This window comes from Aspergillus lucknowensis, assembly GCF_044049455.1.
Source record: "Aspergillus lucknowensis strain CBS 449.75 chromosome Unknown BJX67scaffold_19, whole genome shotgun sequence".
Taxonomy (NCBI): domain Eukaryota; kingdom Fungi; phylum Ascomycota; class Eurotiomycetes; order Eurotiales; family Aspergillaceae; genus Aspergillus; species Aspergillus lucknowensis.
In genome coordinates this window covers 244,581-266,003 of record NW_027263563.1, presented here as the reverse complement: position 1 = coordinate 266,003, position 21,423 = coordinate 244,581, and the positions used below count along the sequence as shown (strand labels likewise).

Sequence of the window (21,423 nt, the reverse complement as noted above, 5' to 3'; positions counted from 1 at the left end):
ACGACTGCATTCTTGCGAGACGACAGGCAGGAGGTTCAGCTAAGGCACCCCGTCAAGACAGCCATGGCACTGCAGCCAAGGACCTATAAGAATTCATGGCCTTGCGTTCTCCGCTACCTCATGCCTTGCACCGTGCAGCCAAGGGCTCGGCCTTCTTCATTGGGACTCAGCTGAAAAAACGCAGTCCACTATCCACCAGTGTGAGCGATGTCGAGTCCTGCGAACCGTCATCCCCGCTGCCCCAGGGACACAACTCGGAGCCAAATGTCTCACCCTTGCGAGATTAGTGGCGCTAAATTGTGTACCCCGTGCCTTTCTGTGCAATAGAATGCAGCCTTATGCGGTGATATTGACGGATATCCCCGACAGAAGGTAACTACGGGGCGCCTTGGGGGCCTTGTCGCGGGGGTGGACAATTGAAGAGGGATGGGAGAAAGGTATATAGCCCATTCAACGCTCGTTGACCGTAATACAACTCGCCCCCAGCAAGACCTGCACTGCGCTCCAATCAAACACAGTAAGTCTGAGTCTCCTCCCCTCTCTCGACGCGGGCTACCATATCACTAACTAACTCTTAAAAGACTCCATCATGCAGCTCCTCAGCACTACCCTTCTCACCGTCGCGGCCATGGTTCCGCTAGCGAACGCCATTGCAGTCGGCGAAGATTGCAGAAACGCCGGCAACGGCATCTATGCCTGCACCGACAACGCCGATTCCATTGTGATCTGCAACCTCGGGGTCTGGCAGCTTTCTGCTAATTGTGCGCCGGGTTGCTGTCGGTATCCAGAGACTCTGTTGAAGCCTTATTGTGCTTGCTAGAGGGGGATATAGGCGGAGAGATGGACTGGTGGTAGACGGCAGGGGACGGATATGAGATTGGAAAACAAATACTATGTGTAATGAGGGTGTCATCCGGCACTAGTTGGAGATACGTTAGCAGGCCGGCTGCGGATCATTCAATCTGTGGGTTGACACGGTAGTGGTGTAAGTTGATGCTCTCTAATTCTCTTGGTAGCGACGAGGGAGAATACAATGTAGGGTATTTGGTGCTTAGTATCTTCATAAACTATATCATGTAGGCTTCCGGATTGTCGCCTCCGATAATCTACTGCTCCGGCCAGTCGCCTTGAAAGTATTCGTCCCACGAAGCCTGAAATACGTCAGTTAACATCACACGGGAACGGTTGATAGCCTACCCAATCGACGTCTTGGTCATTTGACAGGTCGAATAGGTCTATATCAAGTGGAGGGACGGTCTCAAATGAAGCTGCCTCCGAGTACGGCTTCTTCAAGCCGAATAGCAAGCTATCCAGTGTTTGATGCACTTTGTGAGCTTCCTCGCACGAGTCCTTCGCTTCATTCCAGAGGGCAACCGAATTCTCAAAGGCATCCAAAAGAGAGTCGGTGGATATTTCATTGTCTGTATCCGGTCCCCGTCGTCTAGATTCCAGCTCGAGAAGTAGTATCATCGCAGCCCGAGCTAACATTTGCCGGGTTTGAGAGAATGTGTACCAAAACGGCAGCAACAAACGTTGGTAATCTATCAGAGCCAGAGCTGAGTGAATGCATCGAGATCGGGAAATATTCCCGGGGGCGTTGTTTCTATCTTTGGGAATATTTCTTCGGTGCAGGGTGATTAGACCATGATGATACAAACACATCAGCTGAAGGTTTGAGTATTCCAATTGATTTCTGAATGAGCCGGGTTCTGTTTTTCTCGGGTCTACCCTCATCTCTGGGGGCAAGTTGCGATACGCCTTATGCAAGTATTCATCAACGTCGAGAACAGAAGAATATGGCCCTGGGCGAGGGCTATTAATCAAATCGACAACGCTACCCAGGCCACGGAACAGTCGGGATTTGGCAATAAGGTAGGTGACCGGCGTAGTATCCGACAGAGGCCGTGAGGGTGGTAAGGTAGTGGGGGCTTCAGTTAATTCCCAATCGTGAAGATTATGCGGCTCTTTGGTATCAGCATTAACCGCGGGTACCATACGAGGGAAGCCTGCTAAGAAAGAGGCCACTTCATCCATATTCGCCACAGAGAGCCAAACTCGCCGTCTATATTCAGCTTCCAGGATCGACAGCGACGGCATATGAGACGGGTCGCGGTGGTAGCCCATATTCACCGCGGCGCGGACTATAACCCCGGTCATAATCCACAAGCCGCGACTGTTATCGTCTTTCCGATTCAGCTCCGCGGTTGCATTGAAGCGGAGAGTTTCAACGGTGTACGGCAAGCATTTGGCAATGTCACCCATAAGCAGACACTGCGCTGTGCGCAGCCGATAAAGGTGGAATTGTGATTCAGACATCCCTTCAAATCCTGGCGGCGTGCTGAATTGCAAGGCTAGCATTGTGATACCTAGAATTGAGAACAGCAGTCCTACCCAGATGATGCTTGTTTGAGAGGGATCTTCCCAGTGCTTAGTATACTATGGGACATTAGTTAGTAATGCAATACGGCCAATTTCATGGGTATTCGCACTTCTCGCATGAAGGTCGGCTCGTGAAGAATTGCTGACAATAATCAGCCTGGGGCTCCGGGAAACGGCACAATCTACTAACGAGGTATTGATAAGGGAAACTTATTGCGATCAAAAAACCATTGGATCAATCTGTCGACCTCGGGTTTGGGAGGTAAAGATGACAATATGTCTGGAAGATCCGCCCGCTGGACCTGGCCGAACAGCAAGCTCGTTCCATCCACGGTATTCGAAAGCCTGGGCTGCTGAGTCTCGCTCGCCTCTTGCGTTTCGTCCCATAGTCTTTTAAGCTCATTCACCTATTCGACTTAGATTAAGAGGTTGGAACATAGGTTCTGGGAGTAGCTGACTTCCTGTAAAACGTCCTGCCAATCGTCTGTTGCTTTATACACAGAATGGGCCCCATCGATCAGCGTCGTACCGGCGAGCACCAAGTTCGAGGGGCTAGCCGATTCCGACCTCAATTCTGATAAGCCTTGACTGGATATTGTGTCGGGCGGAGTTTGACGCTGGGCGATCAACCCCTTGACCAGATCTTCCAGATGGTCTATACGCTGCCGCATAGGATCCACATGCTTATCCTGGCGGCAGGACGCCGGGGTGCCATGTGTGGAGCTCTTGTATGCACATGTCGTCTGTTCCCCGCGGACTATACAGTTTTGGCAAGGCTTTTCACGGTTACACTTCAGTCTAGCTCTGGTTAACCATGGGGCTGACCCAGGATTGGACGACGACGCACTTTCTAGCTCGGCAGGACTCACATGACAGGGGGATGCGAAAGCGCCTGCCAGGCTTGGAGATTCGACCAGCAATCCCCACCCCCTGGTGCTGCATCTTAAGGGCGGGTTGGAAGTCCAAGTTCCAAGGTTGTTGCTGGAAGTTGACGCCGTCAGCTGGCCGGGCTCAAGTCACGCTTTCCTAATTGGGAGAAATCCCGGAATTTTGATGTTCCGCCCGGGCTCTCCTTCTCTCCTCCATCTCATCTCAACTCTTCTTTCCCTCCGATGCACTTCACTGGGCATCCGCGATGTACAGTTTCCGCAGTCCTACGACAGCCTATTCACGCTGACAATTATTACGATCTTTGGATTGCGAGTTCCTAAATCCAACTTTCGCGTAGAGCAACGTAGTCCGTCTTGACGACCACGTGACTTAAGTCCGCGGACATGCCGGGGGTAGGGTATCAAGTCCACGGACTTGCCATGACACCTAAGTCCGTTCCGGCGATCATACGCTGCATATAAGGTCGTTGTATGTTACATGAATGATGGATTCGATCAACTTCAGCCGCCCGTGACAGCACCGCAATCATGCCTTCGTTCGGCGACTTCCTATACACCCAATTGATCCTCCGCATCCCCAAACCGACTGCCTCGTTCGCGTCCAAGACGGTTATTATCACAGGGGCAAGCTCCGGTCTTGGAAAAGAAGCTGCGAAGCACATCGCCCGTCTCGGCGCTAGCAAAATTATCCTTGGTTGCCGCAGCATTTCCAAGGGCGAAAAGGCGAAGCTGGAGATTGAATCGACCGTTCGATGCAGCCCCAATGTGCTCGAAGTCTGGCAGGTAGATATCGAATCTCCTCCCTCGATGACGGAGTTTGTGGCAAGAGTCAATCAGCTGCCTCGTCTGGATGTTGTCATCAACAACGCCGGCATTCAGACGATCAACTATCAGGTCGCGTACGGGACAGAACGAACGCTAGCTGTTAATGTTATCGGCACCTTCCTCCTGGCATTGCAACTTATTCCAAAGTTGAAGGAAACTGCAAAGGTATATAAGGCTACGCCGCGTATGACATTCGTGTCGTCAGCCTTGTACGATGTCGCGAAGTATCCCGATGATCACGGCGACGATATCTTCACCTGGTTCAATGACAAATCGCACGCGGAGATGATGAACCAGTAAGTGACCACTCAAAATTCGAGCACGCCACCTAACGCACGACACAGATACAACCTGTCAAAGCTACTACTCACCCACGCCATAATCAAACTATCGTCGCTCGTCCACCCAGTCTCCGACGACAAATCCTCAAACCAGATCGTCATCAACTCGCTCGACCCCTGCTTCTGCAAAACCGATCTGGCCTCTGAGCTCTCCGGCGGCCTCAAAGTATTCTTCAAGGTATTCGAGTCTCTCTTCGCCAGATCCGCAGATGAAGGATCAAGACTGGTCGTGCAGACCGCCTCCGCTGGAAGGGAGAGCCATGGCGGGTACTTTAGGGCTGCCGAGTTACGGGGCTATATACCTTCCATTACTAGCGTTGATGGTGCACGGAGGAGAGAGTATATCTGGGAGGTTCTGAGCAGGAAGCTGGAGAAGCTGCAGCCGGGTATTATGGCTAACGTGGACAATGTCTAATCCCTGTCCCCACTACGTTCCATCTATGTTGGTATCTATTTGTTGGACGATACACTGTTTGATATTTGTGAAGCAGACCTCAAATAGTAACCCTTGATAGCCAAATAACATGCGTACGTCATTAGAGTTTTCCAGAGCTGGTCTATACACTATGACGATAGCGGAGTTGTCTCATGGATTCGCGAACGAGGGAAAGCTGTATAATCACCCTCCCACTTCTCGCACAGTAGTCCTTACCTGCTATGATATCACCCAGACACAGCGCCAGATGTGTGACACACCACCCCCTCATACAGCCAGAGGTTAGATCTTTTCCAGCGATAGAGATCGATTCTACTCAACGTCGAGAACAAATCTACGAAAGATAGACACATATCACCATCACTAAATCCAGTTCATTTCTTCTCCGAGTCATCATCATATCCATAACCCACTAAAGTCGAAGAAGGCATAAATCCAATCCAGCAGGCCCGGTTTAACCATATTCAATTCCTTCCTCCATGCCCCCTTCACATTTCTCAGGCCCCCGAACGTCGGATTCCGTTTCATCGCAGATAAGCTAATCTATGCATACGCATCGATACCGCGCTGGATCTCAGAAACAATACCATCGGCCAGATCAGAAGCAATGTCCTGAAGAGCATCAGGGACCTTGGGGGTGATAGCGTCACGGAGCGAGACAGAAGCGGCCTTCTGGTCCTGGAGACTGGAAAGGACGTCAGCGGCACGACCGTCATCCTGGAAGTTGGGCTTGGCGTCGATCACGGCGTCGACGAGGTCGCTGACGTCACCGGTGAGGTCCTGAATGGGGCTGACGAGGGCCAGGGCGTCGGCGTTCTCGAGGGGGTCGAAGTCTGGGATGGCGGTTGCGCCGTCGTTGATGACGGTGACGAGCTTGTCGGAGGCGGCTTGGACGGCATCGCCGTCTGCGGAGCCGCCGACGTACGAGGCTACGGTGTCGCTGACGGTGGCGACTTGGGCGCTGATGTCGTCGAAGACGCCCTGATAGTCGGCGAGGGCGCGCTTCTTAGCGGGGATGGGCTCGGCGAAGGCGCTGTAGGCGAGGGTGAGGGTGAGGAGGCCGGTCGCGAACTTCATTTTGAAGGATGGTTTGCGGTTAAAGTTGGGAATGGAAGATTGGCTTTTGTTTGATGCTGTGAGGCTGGATGATGAGGGTCGACTTGGGGGACTATGGTTGGTATTTATGCACTTCTCAAGAGTGGCTTGTTTAGTGAATGCCTCGGCCGGTCATATTTCGTCAGAGGTAGTTCACGAGGGGAGAGAACATGTGCTCGCGGAAAATTCTCTCAGGAAAGGCGAAAGTGAGGAATTCGGGATAGTTTGCGGAGGGACAAGCCCCAGATATCCCTGCTCGGCCCCCGTTTCCCCGCAAGATGAGGACAAAAGCGCGAACCCTGCACAATATTAGAGCGCCATGGCAAGAGCTTGTTGGTCGACGCTGTGCATGGTCGACAAGAACATTGCAACTGTTGCAGGAGTTGCTTCGCAGTACGGAGTATCTCAATATCCCGTCGCCCGCCGAGGATATCGACGATCACAAGTCCACAGCGGCGATCGATACTTGTGTCTGGGTCGGGGTGGGGGCCTGCTTTCTCCTATTCCGGGGAGACGATCAGCAGAGAGCGGGAGATCAGAGTGCCGACATACCTGACTCGTTCTGGGCGCGAGGTACTCCGTAAAGTCCCAGCAGATTCCGACTTCAAACACTGATCCACGAGCAAGGCAGGGCCTCCGTCTGAGGGGTTCGGCCAAGGCAAATCAGCAAGGGATGAAGGACACAGGTCGCACAGTTTCCCTGATCCGGAATACTGAGGAGCCAACGTTACACTCTTGGCAAGCGAATTTTGGCTCATCAATCAACGGCGGCATTAGTGACTGGCCCTGTGAAGAATTGCGGGCATGGGTGTTTGCACGAAGAGAGTCCACCAATTGGAACAAGGCATTCGAGCATTCCCCAGACTTCACCCAAGCTGGGCTACCTTTGGTACGAAAATGCGATTGAGCGCTTCGGGTGCGTTCTGCAGCCCTGTGCTCAGTACCGTGAATTTCGTCACGGCGGAGGACATCGAGGGATCTTCCTCGGTTAAAAGCAAGAGTAGTCCAACCATGTATCTGTGACCGCACCCTTCTCAGGCGAGGGGGCATTCCCTTTGGAAAGCCAAAGCCAAGGCCGTTCGACGGCAAATCAATCGGTCCGATGTTTCGGAGTGACCCTATCGCGCACCGCCTAAGGCGAGGCGCCCCGTTTGGTCCTGTGAATGTGGAGATGGAGGGAATTCCCCAGTGCGAACGTCAGATTGGGAAGAAATCAACCTCCGACACACATCTTTTGAACCGCGGTCGGGCCGGCCGACAGGTAAGAAGGATGGGATGCGAAGGGGTAAATCATGTCAACAATGTTTACATTTGCTCGGCGGCGTGAGCCTGGAGCAGAATGCTTGTGGATGATTCCCAGCAGACACCCCGCAATGCGGGGAAGCGCTCGGGGCTCGTCCGTGTAAGTAGCTTGTTCGACTTAGGGTTGCGGCTGCCTCACTCAACCCTCTTCGAATCAATGAACTGTCAACCAGTAAAGCCATTGTCAGTAATAGATAAATTCAACATCTAACTGTATAAGGATTGGCGAGTGATATTACTTTACTACCTTCTAATATTAATTTATCCTATTCCTTTATTCTGCTTTGCTTATTCAATTTCTCTTTCCGAATATAATTAATATAAAGGTCCATTACAGGCATTCTTGCTGGTATAAATATTACCACATAGATCTTAGTTAGGAACTTAGATTTTTCTTCTATTTTTATTTTTAATACATAGGTTGACTTGTTGGGTGCATTGACTCAATCCGGTCTGTACTCGCCAAACCGGTCTCTTTATGGCCTGATATATGAACTTTCCTCCAGCAGTAAGCTGTCTGCAGATGCAAACCTTCATCGTATATAAGATATGGTGAAGAGCATCGGATCAAACTTTCAGCTGTTTACGAGGCTCTTCAGTGTTCCCTTTCATAGGCCCGACACTTCGGAAGAAGTGACAAAGTTGCAGTATCGGACTTTACTTCTTGAACTCTTGAAACACATCCCAATCCAACCCCAGGCGCAACAGAGGCCGTGTTCCGACCTTACCGACGCCATCTATTCTCGCCTTGGACCAGTGACCTCTGACCAATCTCTAGCCCGCGCCGGCTCCAAAATCGGGACTCTGGTAGCGATCTACTTCTATCCGCTGCACAGGGATCATTGTCAATTCCTTATTGAGCTATACGCGGCCGCGTACCTTGTCTTGGACGATCTCGGTCCAGCGATGGTGTCTGAGATCTCTCAGTTCAGGATGCGGCTATTGCAGCAAGCTGAAAATCAGCCTGGAGTCTTTGGCTTGCTGGTGATGCTCTTTGAAGATTTTGATCGGGAGTATTCAACCCCATGCGCGAACAAATTATTCACCAGCGTGGTCAATACGCTGTCGATCCTGGAGGTAGAATGTGATTCCTCCGCGGCGTTCAAGGGCCCAGCTTCGCCTTTGTTCCCGAAATACTTTCGCAACATGACCGGCAGTTCGGAGGCGTTCGTGTACTTCCTGCGGCCGAAAGACATCTTCAGCATGGCACGCATGAAACTCCTGTTGCAGGGGGTTCCGGAATTACTTGATATCACGGATGGAATAAACGACCTCCTGTCGTTCTACAAGGAGTCGGTGGTGGGCGACGAACGGGATACGTATGTCTACCAGAAATCGAGGGTCGATGGAGTTTCAGTCCGACAGACGCTACAATCACTTAGTAGGGAGATCATTCGTCGGTATGCGTTGATCCAGCGCATCTTCAAGGATGACCCGGTGCTTCAGGAACTGGGATCTAGGTACGTTGAGGGACAGATTGAGTTCTATTTTGCATGTGAGCGGTATCGCCTTTCTGAGTTGGGATGGTCTACATGAGGTGCTTGTCGAGTGAAGCGACTTCATTTCTGTTGGATCGATTTTACGCATGACCGGACCATTAGGGCAACGTCGACATGAGCTACCCGCGTAGAGTATGCTGCCTCTGTACCACAAATGAAAGTAGCCTGTGGATAGATTCCGCAAGATCTAGTGAAACTACGAGAATTTATCCTCACTTTCTAATTTTGTGTATATTTGGCATGACAACGACTCGACTCTGATACTGAGTTCATCACTACCACCACAGTCTTGGCTGCCTGCCTATTCCTGTGAGTATTACTTTGAGGATCGCTCATTCACAAATCATTCTGGCAGAGTATTTAAGTAATGGCTTGTCATTGCTTGTCCAGAGAAAGCCAAGTGTTACAGAGGGTTGACCTCTCAAGCCTCCCTAAACCTTGGGATCGTGTTGACCTAACCCTGACAATGGATTAACTTACTTGGTTTACTTAATATTCAACCGGTATAAGGACTAGTCATGGGTAAGGTAGGTATAGATAGAATAAAGCCAGGCTAGCATTTACTACTATAAATTAGATGACGGCAAATGACCGCCCAAAACGGCCGCAATTGACGCCATTTTTGGCCATCGATTTGCCAACCGTTCCGCCACTCACTCGGGCTCTTGCTAGTAGATCTCATTCGCCCGCAGCAAGCCTCAGGGACTATATCAAGAGTCACCTATCTATACCCCGAATTTCACATTTTACCTAGTGCGCTGCGGTTTCACAACAGCGCCCAAAACGGCTCCCTCTCGAGGTTCCTAGTATAAATAGCGATCTTTAGCGTCCTAAAAGCCTGATATTCCTTCTCCAAGTCCAGGGACTCTCCTTGTACATACCACGACCCTACTTGAACTCTGGGCCTACCACCTGAAGCGAGGCTTCTTGTTAAGGCAATACCAAATTACTACCTCAAGGGAATCTTAAAGGTCCGTTTTTCCTCATTCGTGACACCTTTATATCATGGCTCTCTGTCCGCGAAAGGCAGACTACCTGTCATTCAGCGACAGCGACGATTCCAATAGAGAAAGCACCAAAGATAGTAGTGCAGTTATATCTTTCTTGAAGCAAGAGTGCTTTTCATGTTGATGTTAAGCCCCATATGCCTTTGTTCTGGGTTTTTCTTTTTATTTTGATCGTGCGGATTGTTGCGTGTGGCGATGGAGCTGGTTTCCATGTATAGTATTTCGTTCTTTTTTTCAAACAATATTTTCTCATGCACATACACAATCGCAGAAATACTGGTATCCAGGGTCAGACCCATCTCCTTTATCCTTGATTCCATCTCCAGAGGCTTGCCTTCTGCGCATGAAGACTTTGCAGATGTTCAATCTGTGATCAGCGAGGACTGAGTGTCGCGGGGCATCCGCCTGTGCTGTCGCCTCTGAGTGACCGCTGCGGGATGCGGGGAACCACTCATAGAGGACTGCATTGGTCTTCCTGGATGGGATATGGTACATTTCTGCAGGCGCAGCTGTCAGCTGAGCATCAAGGTAGGCTTCATTGGCTCATGTCATAGCGCCTGCAGCATCGCCTCCGCAGCGGGGTGGAAAGGTTGGCATCACCTAGGTAGTCAGTCAATTGGGGCATCCCGCTTTTTCTTCTCACCCAGCTCCATTTAACCACTTCACCATTAACCCAAAGGATGGAACTTGGCCCTTACCTTACTTTCGACGGGATAGACTATGAATGTACTCTCTGTGAGAGGGTTTTTGCTTCCAAAGAATACCTCTACGCCCACTGCAGGAACACGTCCCGACATAAGTGGTGTGAGAGATGCTGTCGTGTCTTTGTTTCAGTGGCATCTAAAGATGCGCATCTCAAAGCATCTGGCAGACATAACATTTGTTTACGATGTTCGCCATCGCGAGATTTCGAGACCCTTGACGAGCTTGAGACTCACTTGATGAGACATCATTACCTTTGCTTAGACTGCAACCTTTATCACGAGTCCGCTGAGAAACTTCGGGAGCATGACATTGATAAACATCATTTGTGTGTCAAGTGTGACAGATACTTTTCGAACAAGAACAACTTAGAAATGGTATAAGGTACCCGATTAATATTTGTGTTCGATGCTGATCTGTCCCTCCAGCATCAACAGAAACATCAGCCTCGAATCATGGAATGCTGCGGTTGCTACAGGACGTTCAAATCCTTCTCTGGAGTTTTGATCCATCTCGAGTCTGGGGGCTGCTCATCGAACATTTCCGAGGAAGAAATTGATAACCTGGCCCGCGAATGTTACCAAAGTAGGAAGTATATCAATGATGATATCGAGGATGGAGGCTGGCTTTATAAATGCCCTCAGTGTGTGACAGAGTTCTCAAAACTCTCGGCCCTTTATCAGCATGCCGAAGATGTCCCGTCTTGCTCATACCTTGCCAATGAACACGGGTGTTTGGCCAAGTTGGAACGTTTTATATTCCGCAGTTTGGGGTAGTAGTTGACTCTTGATTCATTTTCGGTATACTTTTTTGCGCAGCCAGAATTAACGAAAGTTTCGGGATTCTTAAGATAGCTTGGGTTGATACTGTAAACCCTGATGCGGATGTAGACCACGCTTCATTGGAAGACGGTACCATAACTGGATCTTTCGCTGGCGTCTGGATACAAGTTTGATCATCCTTGGGCTTCTGCAGATTTTTTTTTTATCGGCGTTAGACTTTCCAGCTGCGGGAGGCTCCACAGTCGATTTTAATACAATTCAGGCAAGTCTCTGCGGAATGTGGATTGGGACTGCAGTGTACCGCAGCCACTCGTCTCTCCGCAAGATGCAAGATGGTCTGTCCAATGTTCGGTTACAAGTTTTGTTGTTTGGGTAGAGCATATAAAGGATAGCGCACTACTGCCTCTTATTATCCTGCCAATTCTCATACCTAAACGCTCCTACCTGTAACATTCCTCTGATCATTTTGACCGTCGTCCACCATTGTTGATCATAATGCTACTCAACTACCATGAGTAAGACATGTTGCCACGAAGAACGAGAGTGGATGTGAATCTTATTTTGAAACGACTTGAAATATTGCATACTACCCTTATTCTAGAGGGGCCTTTAAACATAACCTCTCCCCGTGTCATACGTCCTCCTTGCAGGCTATCGAGCACACATATGAAGATTACCACCCATGCTTCTACTATTCATATTGTACGCGTGATGAGAGCGGGGAGCTTTCCCAGTAAGCTCGCTCACCAGGCAAATCAGGCGCCTCCCTATATTAGTACAATCGTGTGACACACGCGGGTGGAAGCAAAACAACCCGGCAGAAATTTCGTTCGCCAACTTCTCGACCATTTTTATCTCCAAGGTCCTCATGGCCGTCACGTCTGTCTTGTTCACGAGCCTCTCGGAACGAGTGCAGATGTCCTGGTTAAGATGTCTCCTGGGAAGGTAATGACCCTTGATGACATGAAGCCTGCTATCCGACAACTACTTGTCGCATTAGATTTCCCGCACTCGGAATGTCATATCGTTCATACTGGTAATGTGTTTAATCCCCGGCAGGCCTGATATCAGTAGCCTAACGTTGGCGCAGATCTTCAGCTGAAGAACTTCCTCCTTCCGGGACCAGAGCCTGGCTATCTTTCCCGATTCGAAGAAGCTGAAGTTACAAGCCCGTCACCTAGAAAGGTGCTCAAAGACCGAACAATCTACAGGTCTTTAGGCTTCCTCCCACAAGGTGGGCTGCCAATTCTCGCGGATTTTGGAGAAGCTAGATTTGGCGACAAAGAGCACATTGATGATATCATGCCGAACGTTTATAGAGCACCTGAAGTGATTTTGAGATCGGGCTGGAGTTACAAGATGGATATATGGAACATTGCCAGGGGCGTGTGTGGAAATATTCTGGATTTTCCTTAAATAGAGAAGGCTAATTCTTGGTATATTTAGGCATGGGACATCGTCAGCCTTCGCACCGTCATCGATGGTAAAAACCCCAATGGCGTATTTGATGATCGGGTCCATATGGCGGAACTGGTAGCCCTGCTGAGCCCTCCGCCACCCAAATTCCGAGAACAGAAGCACCTCAGTTCGGTCTTTTGGGATGAGTCGGGTACCTGGAAGGAGGTAGTTCCGATTCCAGATATTACCCTTGAGAGCCTTGCCAAGACTGTTGAAGTGGAAGACAAAGAAGGGTTTTGCGGTGGCTCCGGAAGGCCTTGCAATGGAACCCCGAGGACAGGCCGACGGCTTTGGAACCATTATACGACGAGTGGTTGATGCAAGGGCTAGGGAAATGAGAGTAGGGATAAGCGGATGGTGCGGCCGATCAAAGGAAACTTGACAGGTGTACTATCCCGAAGGTCCTGCATGTGGAATAGAGAGATCAGCACCCCCCTAGATTCTCCAATCCAGAGAAAATATGGCACTGAGAACACACAGCACCTTCATATGTTCCATTCTCAACGCGTCTCACAAGGAGTTAGTTCATTTTGACCTTCTCCCATGAGACGAATGATGAGCCGTCAGAGAGAATCGACTTTCGCGCTGTCCACACAAAGCGGCCGTGTTTGGGAAGGACCACCCAAGACATGAACCAATAGACCCCAGCACAGCAGAATACGAGTATAGCCATGACCGCGTATAGCCAGGGCGGCAGCGCCTTCCCCTTATCCAACGCCGCAGGCACAAATGGTGTGACTAGTAAAAATATCTGCGTGGCAAGGAAGATGTACACGACCGGAGTCCACGCGCGAAACGTGCGCTGGTGGGGCGTTTTTCTACGGATGATGAACAGCCCAATAACAACCAGGATGTTGATGATGGCAACAGCATACTGCCCGACGTCAAGTAGGAAGTTATATACCTCGCCTAGACCAGGTCAGATAGAGATCAGGAAAGGGTTGGTGAACTTACCAAATGGGATACACAAAATCATTACTGCTGAGGAGAAAAAGACCATAAGAAATGCCCCAGACGGAGATCCAGACGGGGTTGTCGCCGCAAAGAACGAAGCACAGGGAACTAATCCTTCTTTCGCGAACTCTCTTACAACTCGCGACATGGAAAACGACGCTGTCATGAGACTTCCAAACGATGATAACGCTGCCAGCGAGGCTGTCAGCCAGAGCATTGTCTCTCCAAATACTTTACCAATCAGCAATGCCACCACTGTGACTCCTGTTTTGCTGATTTCCTCAGGTGTCGCAACGATGAAGTATGAGACGTTTGCAAAGGTGTACAGAAACCCAACTGTTCCAACCCCTAGAATACCAGCGATCTTGAGGGCTCGCCGAGGATTCTGCACTTCGTCCAATACATAAGCGGCGTTGGACCATCCTTGGTATGTCGCCAGTATCTTGAACAGGGCGTTTGTGTAGTGTGATACGTCAGCTGAAGAACCCTTGAAGGGATCTCGCAGACTACTAGCAGGATCAGGAATCTGGGGGAGATCGCCTCGAAGGGCACGAAGGCCCGAGAGGATAATGAGGAAGAGAATTAGAATCTTCACAGAGGCCAGGACATTCTATACCGGTGAGCAAAGGTAGCCTTCAGGCGAAGCCATACATACCATGATTTTAACACCTAGCTTGCAAGAACTGATGTGTATTGTGGCGATAGTCGCAAGGACGGCAATAGCGAGTGCCCTCTTAACCCAGTCATTTGCCGATCCGCGCAGCGCAAGAAGAATGTTCTCAGCCACAACTACGCTCCCAATGCCTAAAAATTGTGAGTGGATTACTGCTTCGGCCCAGAGAGGGTTCTCACCTGTAAAACCCAAAAAGATAACGTGAACCGCAAAGACAGTGGTCACCAGCATGGGCGGCCTCGGGTAGGCCGCTTCTAGATACAGCTTCTCCCCTCCACTTCGAGGCATCAGGGACCCAAGTTCAATCCATATCAACAGACCGCAGTAGGCCAGAATCAAGCCGACAACCCACAGAGCCAATGCGGCACCCGCACTTCCGACACTGGCGGCGATGGCGGATGGGGTGGAGAAAATCGCGGTGCCAATCATACGATTGGTTCTGGGGACCGGTTAGCTCCAGAGCGGACCGTGGAATCCGACAGCCTTACATGAGAAAAGTCGTTGATAAAGGTCCGAGGTGTCGCTGTTGAGGAAGAGGCCCATCCGTCTCGCTGTGGTCCGCATTACGATCGAGGGCGGGGCGAGGGAGCAAGACCTCGTTTTCGTCTTCGGTGTCTGAACTCGGGTCTCTTCCCGAGGGAGCCTGCATATTGAAGTAAACGGCCGCTTTTGATTGATTGCGAGGGCGTACAATCAAGTTGGCGACCGACACAAGCCCTGAGGAGAGGGCTGAAGTTCTCAGAGTCGAAGTTCGAAGAAGTTCGATTGTTATTTGTTTCTCAACGATTTTCAGACACGTGACATGAATGCCTCAGGTGCAAGCCCGCCTTCCATATCTGATCTCGAGAACAAAGCAAAGCAAAGCAACTAGGAAAGACACCACCTTGGCCCGGGGATAAGATGCTACCTAGATACTATAGCCCTCGCTATCGGTTGGAAAGAAACAGCAAGGTGAGAAGACACACCTCTCCGAATATCAGCCGTACAAGCGTACGCAGAGAATAGGGTTTTCGGAATGCTTAGACTCCGGTATCTAATTCTATCTAATTCTCTCTCCTCTCGGATGAGCTGAAGCTATTTCCGTGCCCATCTGAAAGCCGCGAAGTATACCCGCCAAAACCACGTAAATATAGTACCCATGCTCACCCGCGCCCGAAACGCAGCAAAAAACACAGTAATAAAACTAAATCGACGATCCTCTTCCTCGAACGAAAACCACGGATGCCGTAGAACCTGCTCGATCGACGGCCTCTCGTCCAGATTATACCTGCACATCTGGCTAATTAGGTTCGCAAAAAGGTGCTGCTCCTCCTCCGGAAATAGCAGCCTCTCACCCTTGGGAAGTGCCTCTTTTCGCTGCGCGCAATGCAGGACGACCGTGTCCAAGTCCCCGCGGATACTCGGGGGCGGGCCGTGGCGAACATGCTTGACGAGCACCGCGTTTCCATCCTCATCCGGCTCGTCTGCGAATATTTCCCTTCGGTTTTCCCAGGCCACCAGGGCTCGGGAAGGGTCCGAGATAGCGAACAACCTCGGTGAGGAAGCTGTCTGGCTCACTGGATAGAGAGAAGAAGAGCTCTCGGCCTGTGCGTATGTAGAACATTGCCACGGCTAGCGCCCAGATGTCGCTTGCAGGCCTGTATTGTCCGTCTAGGACGAGTACCGGTGCGCTGTAAGGCATGGGGATACCATATCCACCGGTTGGGACCCGCGACTGCTCGTAGGATTCGCCGAAGTCGATCACGCAGATTCTCTCCGAGACGAGTCTGCATTTCTCTTCTGTCGCCCTGTCGATCTGGATTTGGTAGACCGCGTAGTCCGGAGCATGGGCGCCTGGTGCGCGGAAACCCTCGCGAACGATAATTGGGGCTTTGCGCGGGTGACCGAGAATATCCAGGACTTTTTCGTCTGGCAGTCCATCAATCCTGCGTTCTACATTGTATTGGCCCGAATCTGAGGCCGCTAAGATTTTCACCGCTACGTACTCTGTCGAGTGCCGACCCAGGACACGACAGAGCCAGACGATTCCGTAGCCGCCAGAGCCGAGTTTGTGGATGACTCGATACTCCTCTTGTTCGCCGAGGCAGTCGCCAATGTGGACGGGATGATGCCCCCCTTGTTGATATAGTGATACGTCCTCAAACCCTACCAAGAAGCTATTTATGAGGAGTCCGTTTTCTTTGAATTTGAAGGACAGTTCGGTAGCCCGCTTTGCGCCGGTCGCAGAAGACATGTTCACAGAAATTAGAATGTAGGAGATAGAAATGGATAGTAGGAAAAGTCATCAGGCTCAGTTCGGTCAACATGGCTGCTGGTTGTTAAATAGGCCCGTTCTGGGACGTGGTGAAGGAGTGAAGAAGGAAACTTGCTTTGTCTTTGTGTTGCAGAAGGGAACTAAGACAGGCCTTCATCGAAAATTGGAGACGTATAAATGCTATCATGCGTTTTGGAGGCAGTGGATATGAGTATCACTTCTGGAGTCTCATCGCTCTCTTTGCCAAGAGTATCATGAGAAACAAGCATGGTGGCGGAAGTTAATGGTTACCACTCCGGCACATTTCAAAGGGGCCCCATATATTAACCGTGTGTAAGGGCGCCGCTATAGAGTTTCAGATGAAGAGGGCAAGCCAGACTCTAGCTTGTCTCGCTCTTCTGGACTGCAGAATGTAATGGAAGTCAAGTTATAGTTTATCGATCACCTCTACCACTCACAATCTCAAAAGAACAGGCGGGATTTGGCACCACGCGAAGATCCTTTCCTGCAAGCAAAATAAGTTTTTTTTTGGCTCTCGCCCAAGCCCCAACTTATCTCTAATAGGGAAAGCGTGTCAGTGGACCTCAAAAGAGTCAGGGCTCTCGTATAAATCAGCCGCCCCGCGCTTGTCCCCAGCTGACTTTTTCCCCCCCCAAGAATTCTCCTTCAGCCGCACGGATTGCGACTCCAAGGCATCATTTGCAGGAGCCAGCCATGCGTCTCGCGTTTTTATCGCGGACTGTGGGCGCGATCCTGCTCATCGCGCACAGCCAAGCCGAAACTGACAATCAGCGCTCCCTTCTCTCCACAGGCGTTGAGCTCGTCGATCCCTCTGTTCCACTCATCACAGACCCGCCCGCGCTTCCTGTCCTCGCGACGGAGGTTGAGAAGAGACAGTATGGGGAAGACTTCGTCGCATACTCTGCATACTCGGGTAATTGTGTGTTTTGCCCCCAACCTTGAAATAATCCGAGATATCCACTCCACTCCCCCCTTTTCCACTCCAATCCCGCTAAACAAACGCGCACAGGGGAATGGGTGACCTGTCATGAGAACTCGATTTACGTGCAACACTCGACGTGGGGTATGTGCTGCAATTCCGCTGACAGCACATGCAACTATGCGACCGCTTGCTTGCCCGGTGGGAGGGTCCTGTATAACCAGGGAGAGGCGAACTGGTATGTCCTATGTCTCGAGGCCAACACAGGGAGCACTATCCAGTGGAACTGACGTTTCAATAGTGGCGGGGGCAATATCTGCGATGCGATCACGATCGTGTCTGCGACGAATGATCTGGACAGTGCAGCGACCATGATCTTGTGCTATGATGCCACAGCCTCGATCACGAATACCTGGTACCGCAATAGCTATCCGCGTACGTCTATCAATTCTCAGAGCCCTGCGACTAGACTAACATGTATATAGTCACTACCACCGCCAGCACAGTAACCGAAACAGCATCAACGGTGACGGAAACAGCATCAACGGTGACGGAAACAGTGACGCAGACCGCAGAGCCCGATGATGGCGTGGGTCTCCGAGTGCCCAGGATCATGCACATACTAGGAGCTTCTTTCGTTGCTTTCCTAGGGATTTCTTGTTAATCTTGGTTGTGGGTCGAAACAGTTGTGTCGTCCATATTATACAGTGCTAGTGTCTCACGATGAATGGACCTTAATGAAAATGCTTCCTCCTGAATGCCGCCCATTCACCCCATCCACCGCTTTGAATTTGTGATTCCGAAGCGCCATTCAAGAAACTCCTAGAGTTCATAGAAGTCGCTCGATTACAGCGACAAACAGTGGGATCCAACAACCCAGTTGAGTAAAACATAGAGCGACGTCGCCTCATTTAGGGCTTCCATACTGACAGGGAGCCCCAGGCTCGAGACCGTCGATCCACGAGGAATCATCAAACCCAAAAACCAAAACGTAGAAATCTCCATCATGATTGTTCTGAATCTCGCCTAAGGAGTCTCGGAGTAAAGGTTGGAATAGCAATATTAGATGCGACGAGTGGACCCCCTTGAGAAAGGACTCTTCCTTTGTGTTTAAATAGCGATACGATATTTTCACGCCCACCCATTATACTCCTACCATGAACAAAGGTGTATGTTCCGAAGACCAGTCATAAGATCTATGGTGAAACGCCAAATCTCAGGCAAAACACTACTTTATATCTCAAGTTCGACCAAAGAAATTCCATTAAAGTAAACGAAGTCGAGTAGTATATGCACGGCACCCGACCCGAATACGGACAATTATATCCCACGAGCAATGGCAAATTCAAAACCCTTTGCGTCTCGGCCCCGAAGACACAAAGCAAAGCAAAGGAAGAAGATCTCAAGACTCCCGGACAGCAATTGCATACATTTAAGATCCCAACCCAAGGCCAGGGTTTATACCCCCAGGAAAACGCAACCACCGGCCAGCAACCAGCGACCAGCAACGCGTCAAATATAACAACCGCAACCTACAATGATGTCTCCCACCGTATCCCGCTCGCTAAAGCGAGTCCGCGAGGACGCCCCCGAACCAGAAGAACGACCGCAAACACGCGAAGAGATTTCGCCCGCGTTGAAGAAAAGACGCACAAACCAGACGGCCACGTCCCGGTCCTCACGGGTATCCAAGACATCCCAAGCGTCCTCGGGAGGACCCTGGGAGAAAGTCGAGGACAAGAGGAAGAACAGAGTGCGGAAAGCACGGCCAGCGAGGAAGATTTCCGGAGGATCGACGCGGAAGTCGACGAAGGTGGCCGCCCCGACTCTCAACAAGCCCAAGGTTATCAAGGTACTCACGCCGAGGAAGCACTCCAGGGACTCGGATGAGAGGCTTCGCATGTCCCGCGGTGGGTATGTGAAGATGGCGAATCGGCTCAAGGAGAAGAAGGTTACGAGGGAGGTTGGGAAGGGGACGATCAATGACCCGTGGGTAGGTATTGCTTCCCAATTTGGATGGCCCCCGGCAGCACATCACGTACTTAATACGGTTATAGATTGTGTGGGTGTGTGATTTAGGAGGCCTATCTCAGAAGCGAATCGAGGGGTGCGAGAAGGTCTGCCGAGAGGCATGCAAGCTGAGAGATATGAGGAAGTGCTGGATCCGGTATGCTCCTGCTCAACTACCTACCTACCTGATTATCAGAGCGGTTTCTACAAGCAAGTAAAGTACTAAGTTGACCTCATGCGTCAATCCAGTGCACCAGACCACGCCACCACGCAAACCTTCAGCGAGGTGGACGGAGCACGCATCATCTGGCCCGCTGAGCCGCATATTACCGTGCACTTTGGCAAGAACACTACATACGAGTTCGACGCCCATGTCTACTGCACTTATGACCCTGAAGACTCGAGTGTCCCGCACGCCCTTGGTCGGACGGAGAAGCTCCCGTACAAAGATGCGTTACTCTCATGTGTCGATCTTCGAGACCGGAGACCTCTGCTCCAGGCTGCCCGTGACAAGGGGTGGTTATGATGAGGACGCCCCTGGTTGGGTGGCATTCGAAAGTACCGGATTATATGTTTATGAGCTGGGTCTAGTGATACTAGTCCCGCTTGGACTAGGGAGTTCAGTTGTTCTCTAGTTATATACTCTACCCCCGACTGGGTTGAGGGTAATGGAGTCTGAAGCTTAATGATCAAGAGTCATCTCTTTGGGTACGTTTTTCAAATATTTCCGGGCCTCCTACAGTATCTTCCATCATTCTGGGCTTCTCCGTAGTTCCGAAAGTATGACAGCGCGTTGAGCAGAGTATATTTCCATTTGCATATCGCTCCAACCTCCTTTCCGCCTATACCGGACCTAGCGCGGTCGTTGAGGATCTCTCAGTCTTCTCACCTTCTCTTCTCAAGAATATACCACATTTCGTTTCCAGTGGAGATGGGTACCGAAAACAGTAGCCATGACTTAGGGCTAGCCGTTAAGCCCCAATAGAATAGGGCGCTCCCCATCACAACCCCCGATGGTTCAACACACAGCTGATCTGAGCCATTGTACGACGGAATGATCTCTTGATGGATATTATGTTAGGTCACGTCGTACAGTATAAGCTACAGAGACAGATGCTACGCCAGGATGCGGCTGCAAGCACACACCACCGAAGATCTCGGACGGTACGTTACCATTCTCTCCGATAGTATAACCCTCTGGACATCGTGCGTACCTTTTTCAAGTATGGGGAGCTCCTAACATTGTTCGATTCTTATCGCTATTGGGGGTTGCTCGGCTCAGAATATACACCATTCAACCAGAAAACCCCCAAAAGGATGATCCAACTCATGTATCCCAATCCCAAGGCAATGATTCTCCGCGTAGCTCACTATTCAACGTCAGTTTCAATGTTAAAAGACGTGATAATATGCTTACATGTTCCTATTGCAAAGCCAACTGCTGTTATACACCTGCTTGTTTTGCAATATCAAGCGCCTTCTGGAATCGTTCACACTTTGCTATCAAAGTATTCCGTTTACTTGAAGTAAAAAAGGTCTCTCCAGCTATATCCATTAACTCCCGCTCATCAAAGTCGTTGACCATATCCGGAGACAGCGCTCTCACCGCGCCTTGAGGACCGAGAATGTGCCGCTCGACAGTTTGGAGGACGATATTGTCGGCAAATCTCTTCGAAGCAACTTCGTAGTATACGTTGCTAAGATGGATGCACTTCATTGTTTAGAGAAGGCCAACCTGCATGGACTGCTAATGTTCGTATGCCATTACTAGCAGCCTCACGCACCCCTTCCTCACGGATGGCCGCGAGGGTGTCAGCAAAGGAATGGTTCACTATCCGTAGAATCCCTCCACGCTCATCTTTTAGGATTCGACAGA

The 21,423-nt window shown here is 50.5% G+C and overlaps 9 protein-coding genes across 9 annotated transcripts; 5 read left to right on the top strand and 4 right to left on the bottom strand.

Moving 5' to 3' along the window:
- Positions 1 to 362: 362 nt before the first annotated feature.
- BJX67DRAFT_352964 (Zn(II)2Cys6 transcription factor) lies at positions 363 to 3,372 on the bottom strand. The gene is made up of 6 exons (XM_071029074.1): positions 3,227 to 3,372; positions 2,838 to 3,177; positions 2,570 to 2,786; positions 2,490 to 2,521; positions 1,198 to 2,436; positions 363 to 1,151 (listed from the first exon to the last, which is right to left on the bottom strand). The coding sequence occupies exons 1-6, from the start codon at positions 3,319 to 3,321 to the stop codon at positions 1,107 to 1,109; spliced, it is 1,968 nt and encodes a 655-aa protein (XP_070886340.1). The 5' UTR covers positions 3,322 to 3,372; the 3' UTR covers positions 363 to 1,106.
- Positions 3,373 to 3,653: 281 nt separating this feature from the next.
- BJX67DRAFT_381072 (NAD(P)-binding protein) lies at positions 3,654 to 4,850 on the top strand (the record flags this gene model as incomplete). The annotated part of the gene is made up of 3 exons (XM_071032941.1): positions 3,654 to 3,700; positions 3,788 to 4,390; positions 4,439 to 4,850. 3 exons carry the CDS (start codon positions 3,654 to 3,656, stop codon positions 4,848 to 4,850), a joined length of 1,062 nt encoding a protein of 353 aa, XP_070886339.1.
- Positions 4,851 to 5,414: 564 nt separating this feature from the next.
- On the bottom strand, positions 5,415 to 5,948 carry BJX67DRAFT_381071 (cell wall mannoprotein 1 family protein; the record flags this gene model as incomplete). The annotated part of the gene is made up of 1 exon (XM_071032940.1): positions 5,415 to 5,948. The coding sequence occupies one exon, from the start codon at positions 5,946 to 5,948 to the stop codon at positions 5,415 to 5,417; it is 534 nt and encodes a 177-aa protein (XP_070886338.1).
- Positions 5,949 to 7,817: 1,869 nt separating this feature from the next.
- Positions 7,818 to 8,804, top strand: BJX67DRAFT_381070 (isoprenoid synthase domain-containing protein; the record flags this gene model as incomplete). The annotated part of the gene is made up of 1 exon (XM_071032939.1): positions 7,818 to 8,804. The coding sequence occupies one exon, from the start codon at positions 7,818 to 7,820 to the stop codon at positions 8,802 to 8,804; it is 987 nt and encodes a 328-aa protein (XP_070886337.1).
- A 3,384-nt stretch (positions 8,805 to 12,188) lies between these two features.
- Positions 12,189 to 13,034, top strand: BJX67DRAFT_381069 (putative protein kinase; the record flags this gene model as incomplete). The annotated part of the gene is made up of 3 exons (XM_071032938.1): positions 12,189 to 12,294; positions 12,349 to 12,644; positions 12,705 to 13,034. 3 exons carry the CDS (start codon positions 12,189 to 12,191, stop codon positions 13,032 to 13,034), a joined length of 732 nt encoding a protein of 243 aa, XP_070886336.1.
- A 92-nt stretch (positions 13,035 to 13,126) lies between these two features.
- Positions 13,127 to 15,090, bottom strand: BJX67DRAFT_84714 (APC family permease). Its single transcript, XM_071035533.1, has 5 exons — positions 14,832 to 15,090; positions 14,523 to 14,782; positions 14,326 to 14,474; positions 13,671 to 14,280; positions 13,127 to 13,625 (listed from the first exon to the last, which is right to left on the bottom strand). The coding sequence occupies exons 1-5, from the start codon at positions 14,990 to 14,992 to the stop codon at positions 13,237 to 13,239; spliced, it is 1,569 nt and encodes a 522-aa protein (XP_070886335.1). The 5' UTR covers positions 14,993 to 15,090; the 3' UTR covers positions 13,127 to 13,236.
- Positions 15,091 to 15,793: 703 nt separating this feature from the next.
- On the bottom strand, positions 15,794 to 16,576 carry BJX67DRAFT_381067 (uncharacterized protein; the record flags this gene model as incomplete). The annotated part of the gene is made up of 1 exon (XM_071032937.1): positions 15,794 to 16,576. One exon carries the CDS (start codon positions 16,574 to 16,576, stop codon positions 15,794 to 15,796), a length of 783 nt encoding a protein of 260 aa, XP_070886334.1.
- Positions 16,577 to 17,248: 672 nt separating this feature from the next.
- Positions 17,249 to 18,295, top strand: BJX67DRAFT_352951 (uncharacterized protein). Its single transcript, XM_071029073.1, has 4 exons — positions 17,249 to 17,537; positions 17,628 to 17,775; positions 17,839 to 17,972; positions 18,023 to 18,295. Exons 1-4 carry the CDS (start codon positions 17,312 to 17,314, stop codon positions 18,199 to 18,201), a joined length of 687 nt encoding a protein of 228 aa, XP_070886333.1. The 5' UTR covers positions 17,249 to 17,311; the 3' UTR covers positions 18,202 to 18,295.
- Positions 18,296 to 19,077: 782 nt separating this feature from the next.
- BJX67DRAFT_381065 (uncharacterized protein) lies at positions 19,078 to 20,073 on the top strand (the record flags this gene model as incomplete). The annotated part of the gene is made up of 3 exons (XM_071032936.1): positions 19,078 to 19,530; positions 19,595 to 19,704; positions 19,797 to 20,073. The coding sequence occupies 3 exons, from the start codon at positions 19,078 to 19,080 to the stop codon at positions 20,071 to 20,073; spliced, it is 840 nt and encodes a 279-aa protein (XP_070886332.1).
- Positions 20,074 to 21,423: the final 1,350 nt, after the last annotated feature.

What these genes read in the sequence shown, in the direction of transcription:
- BJX67DRAFT_84714 (XM_071035533.1), bottom strand. Translation starts at nt 14,992, where the DNA reads ATGCAGGCTCCCTCGGGAAGAGACCCGAGTTCAGACACCGAAGACGAA. An exon ending in TATCTTTTTGGGTTTTACAG is followed by an intron (nt 14,475 to 14,522) that starts GTGAGAACCCTC and finishes CACAATTTTTAG; the next exon opens with GCATTGGGAGCGTAGTTGTG. An exon ending in GATTTTGTGTATCCCATTTG is followed by an intron (nt 13,626 to 13,670) that starts GTAAGTTCACCA and finishes GACCTGGTCTAG; the next exon opens with GCGAGGTATATAACTTCCTA.
- BJX67DRAFT_352951 (XM_071029073.1), top strand. Translation starts at nt 17,312, where the DNA reads ATGCGTCTCGCGTTTTTATCGCGGACTGTGGGCGCGATCCTGCTCATC. An exon ending in AACCAGGGAGAGGCGAACTG is followed by an intron (nt 17,776 to 17,838) that starts GTATGTCCTATG and finishes ACGTTTCAATAG; the next exon opens with TGGCGGGGGCAATATCTGCG. An exon ending in GTACCGCAATAGCTATCCGC is followed by an intron (nt 17,973 to 18,022) that starts GTACGTCTATCA and finishes ACATGTATATAG; the next exon opens with TCACTACCACCGCCAGCACA.
- BJX67DRAFT_352964 (XM_071029074.1), bottom strand. Translation starts at nt 3,321, where the DNA reads ATGCAGCACCAGGGGGTGGGGATTGCTGGTCGAATCTCCAAGCCTGGC. An exon ending in GAGTCCTGCCGAGCTAGAAA is followed by an intron (nt 3,178 to 3,226) that starts GTGCGTCGTCGT and finishes AACCAGAGCTAG; the next exon opens with ACTGAAGTGTAACCGTGAAA. An exon ending in ATGACCAAGACGTCGATTGG is followed by an intron (nt 1,152 to 1,197) that starts GTAGGCTATCAA and finishes GACGTATTTCAG; the next exon opens with GCTTCGTGGGACGAATACTT.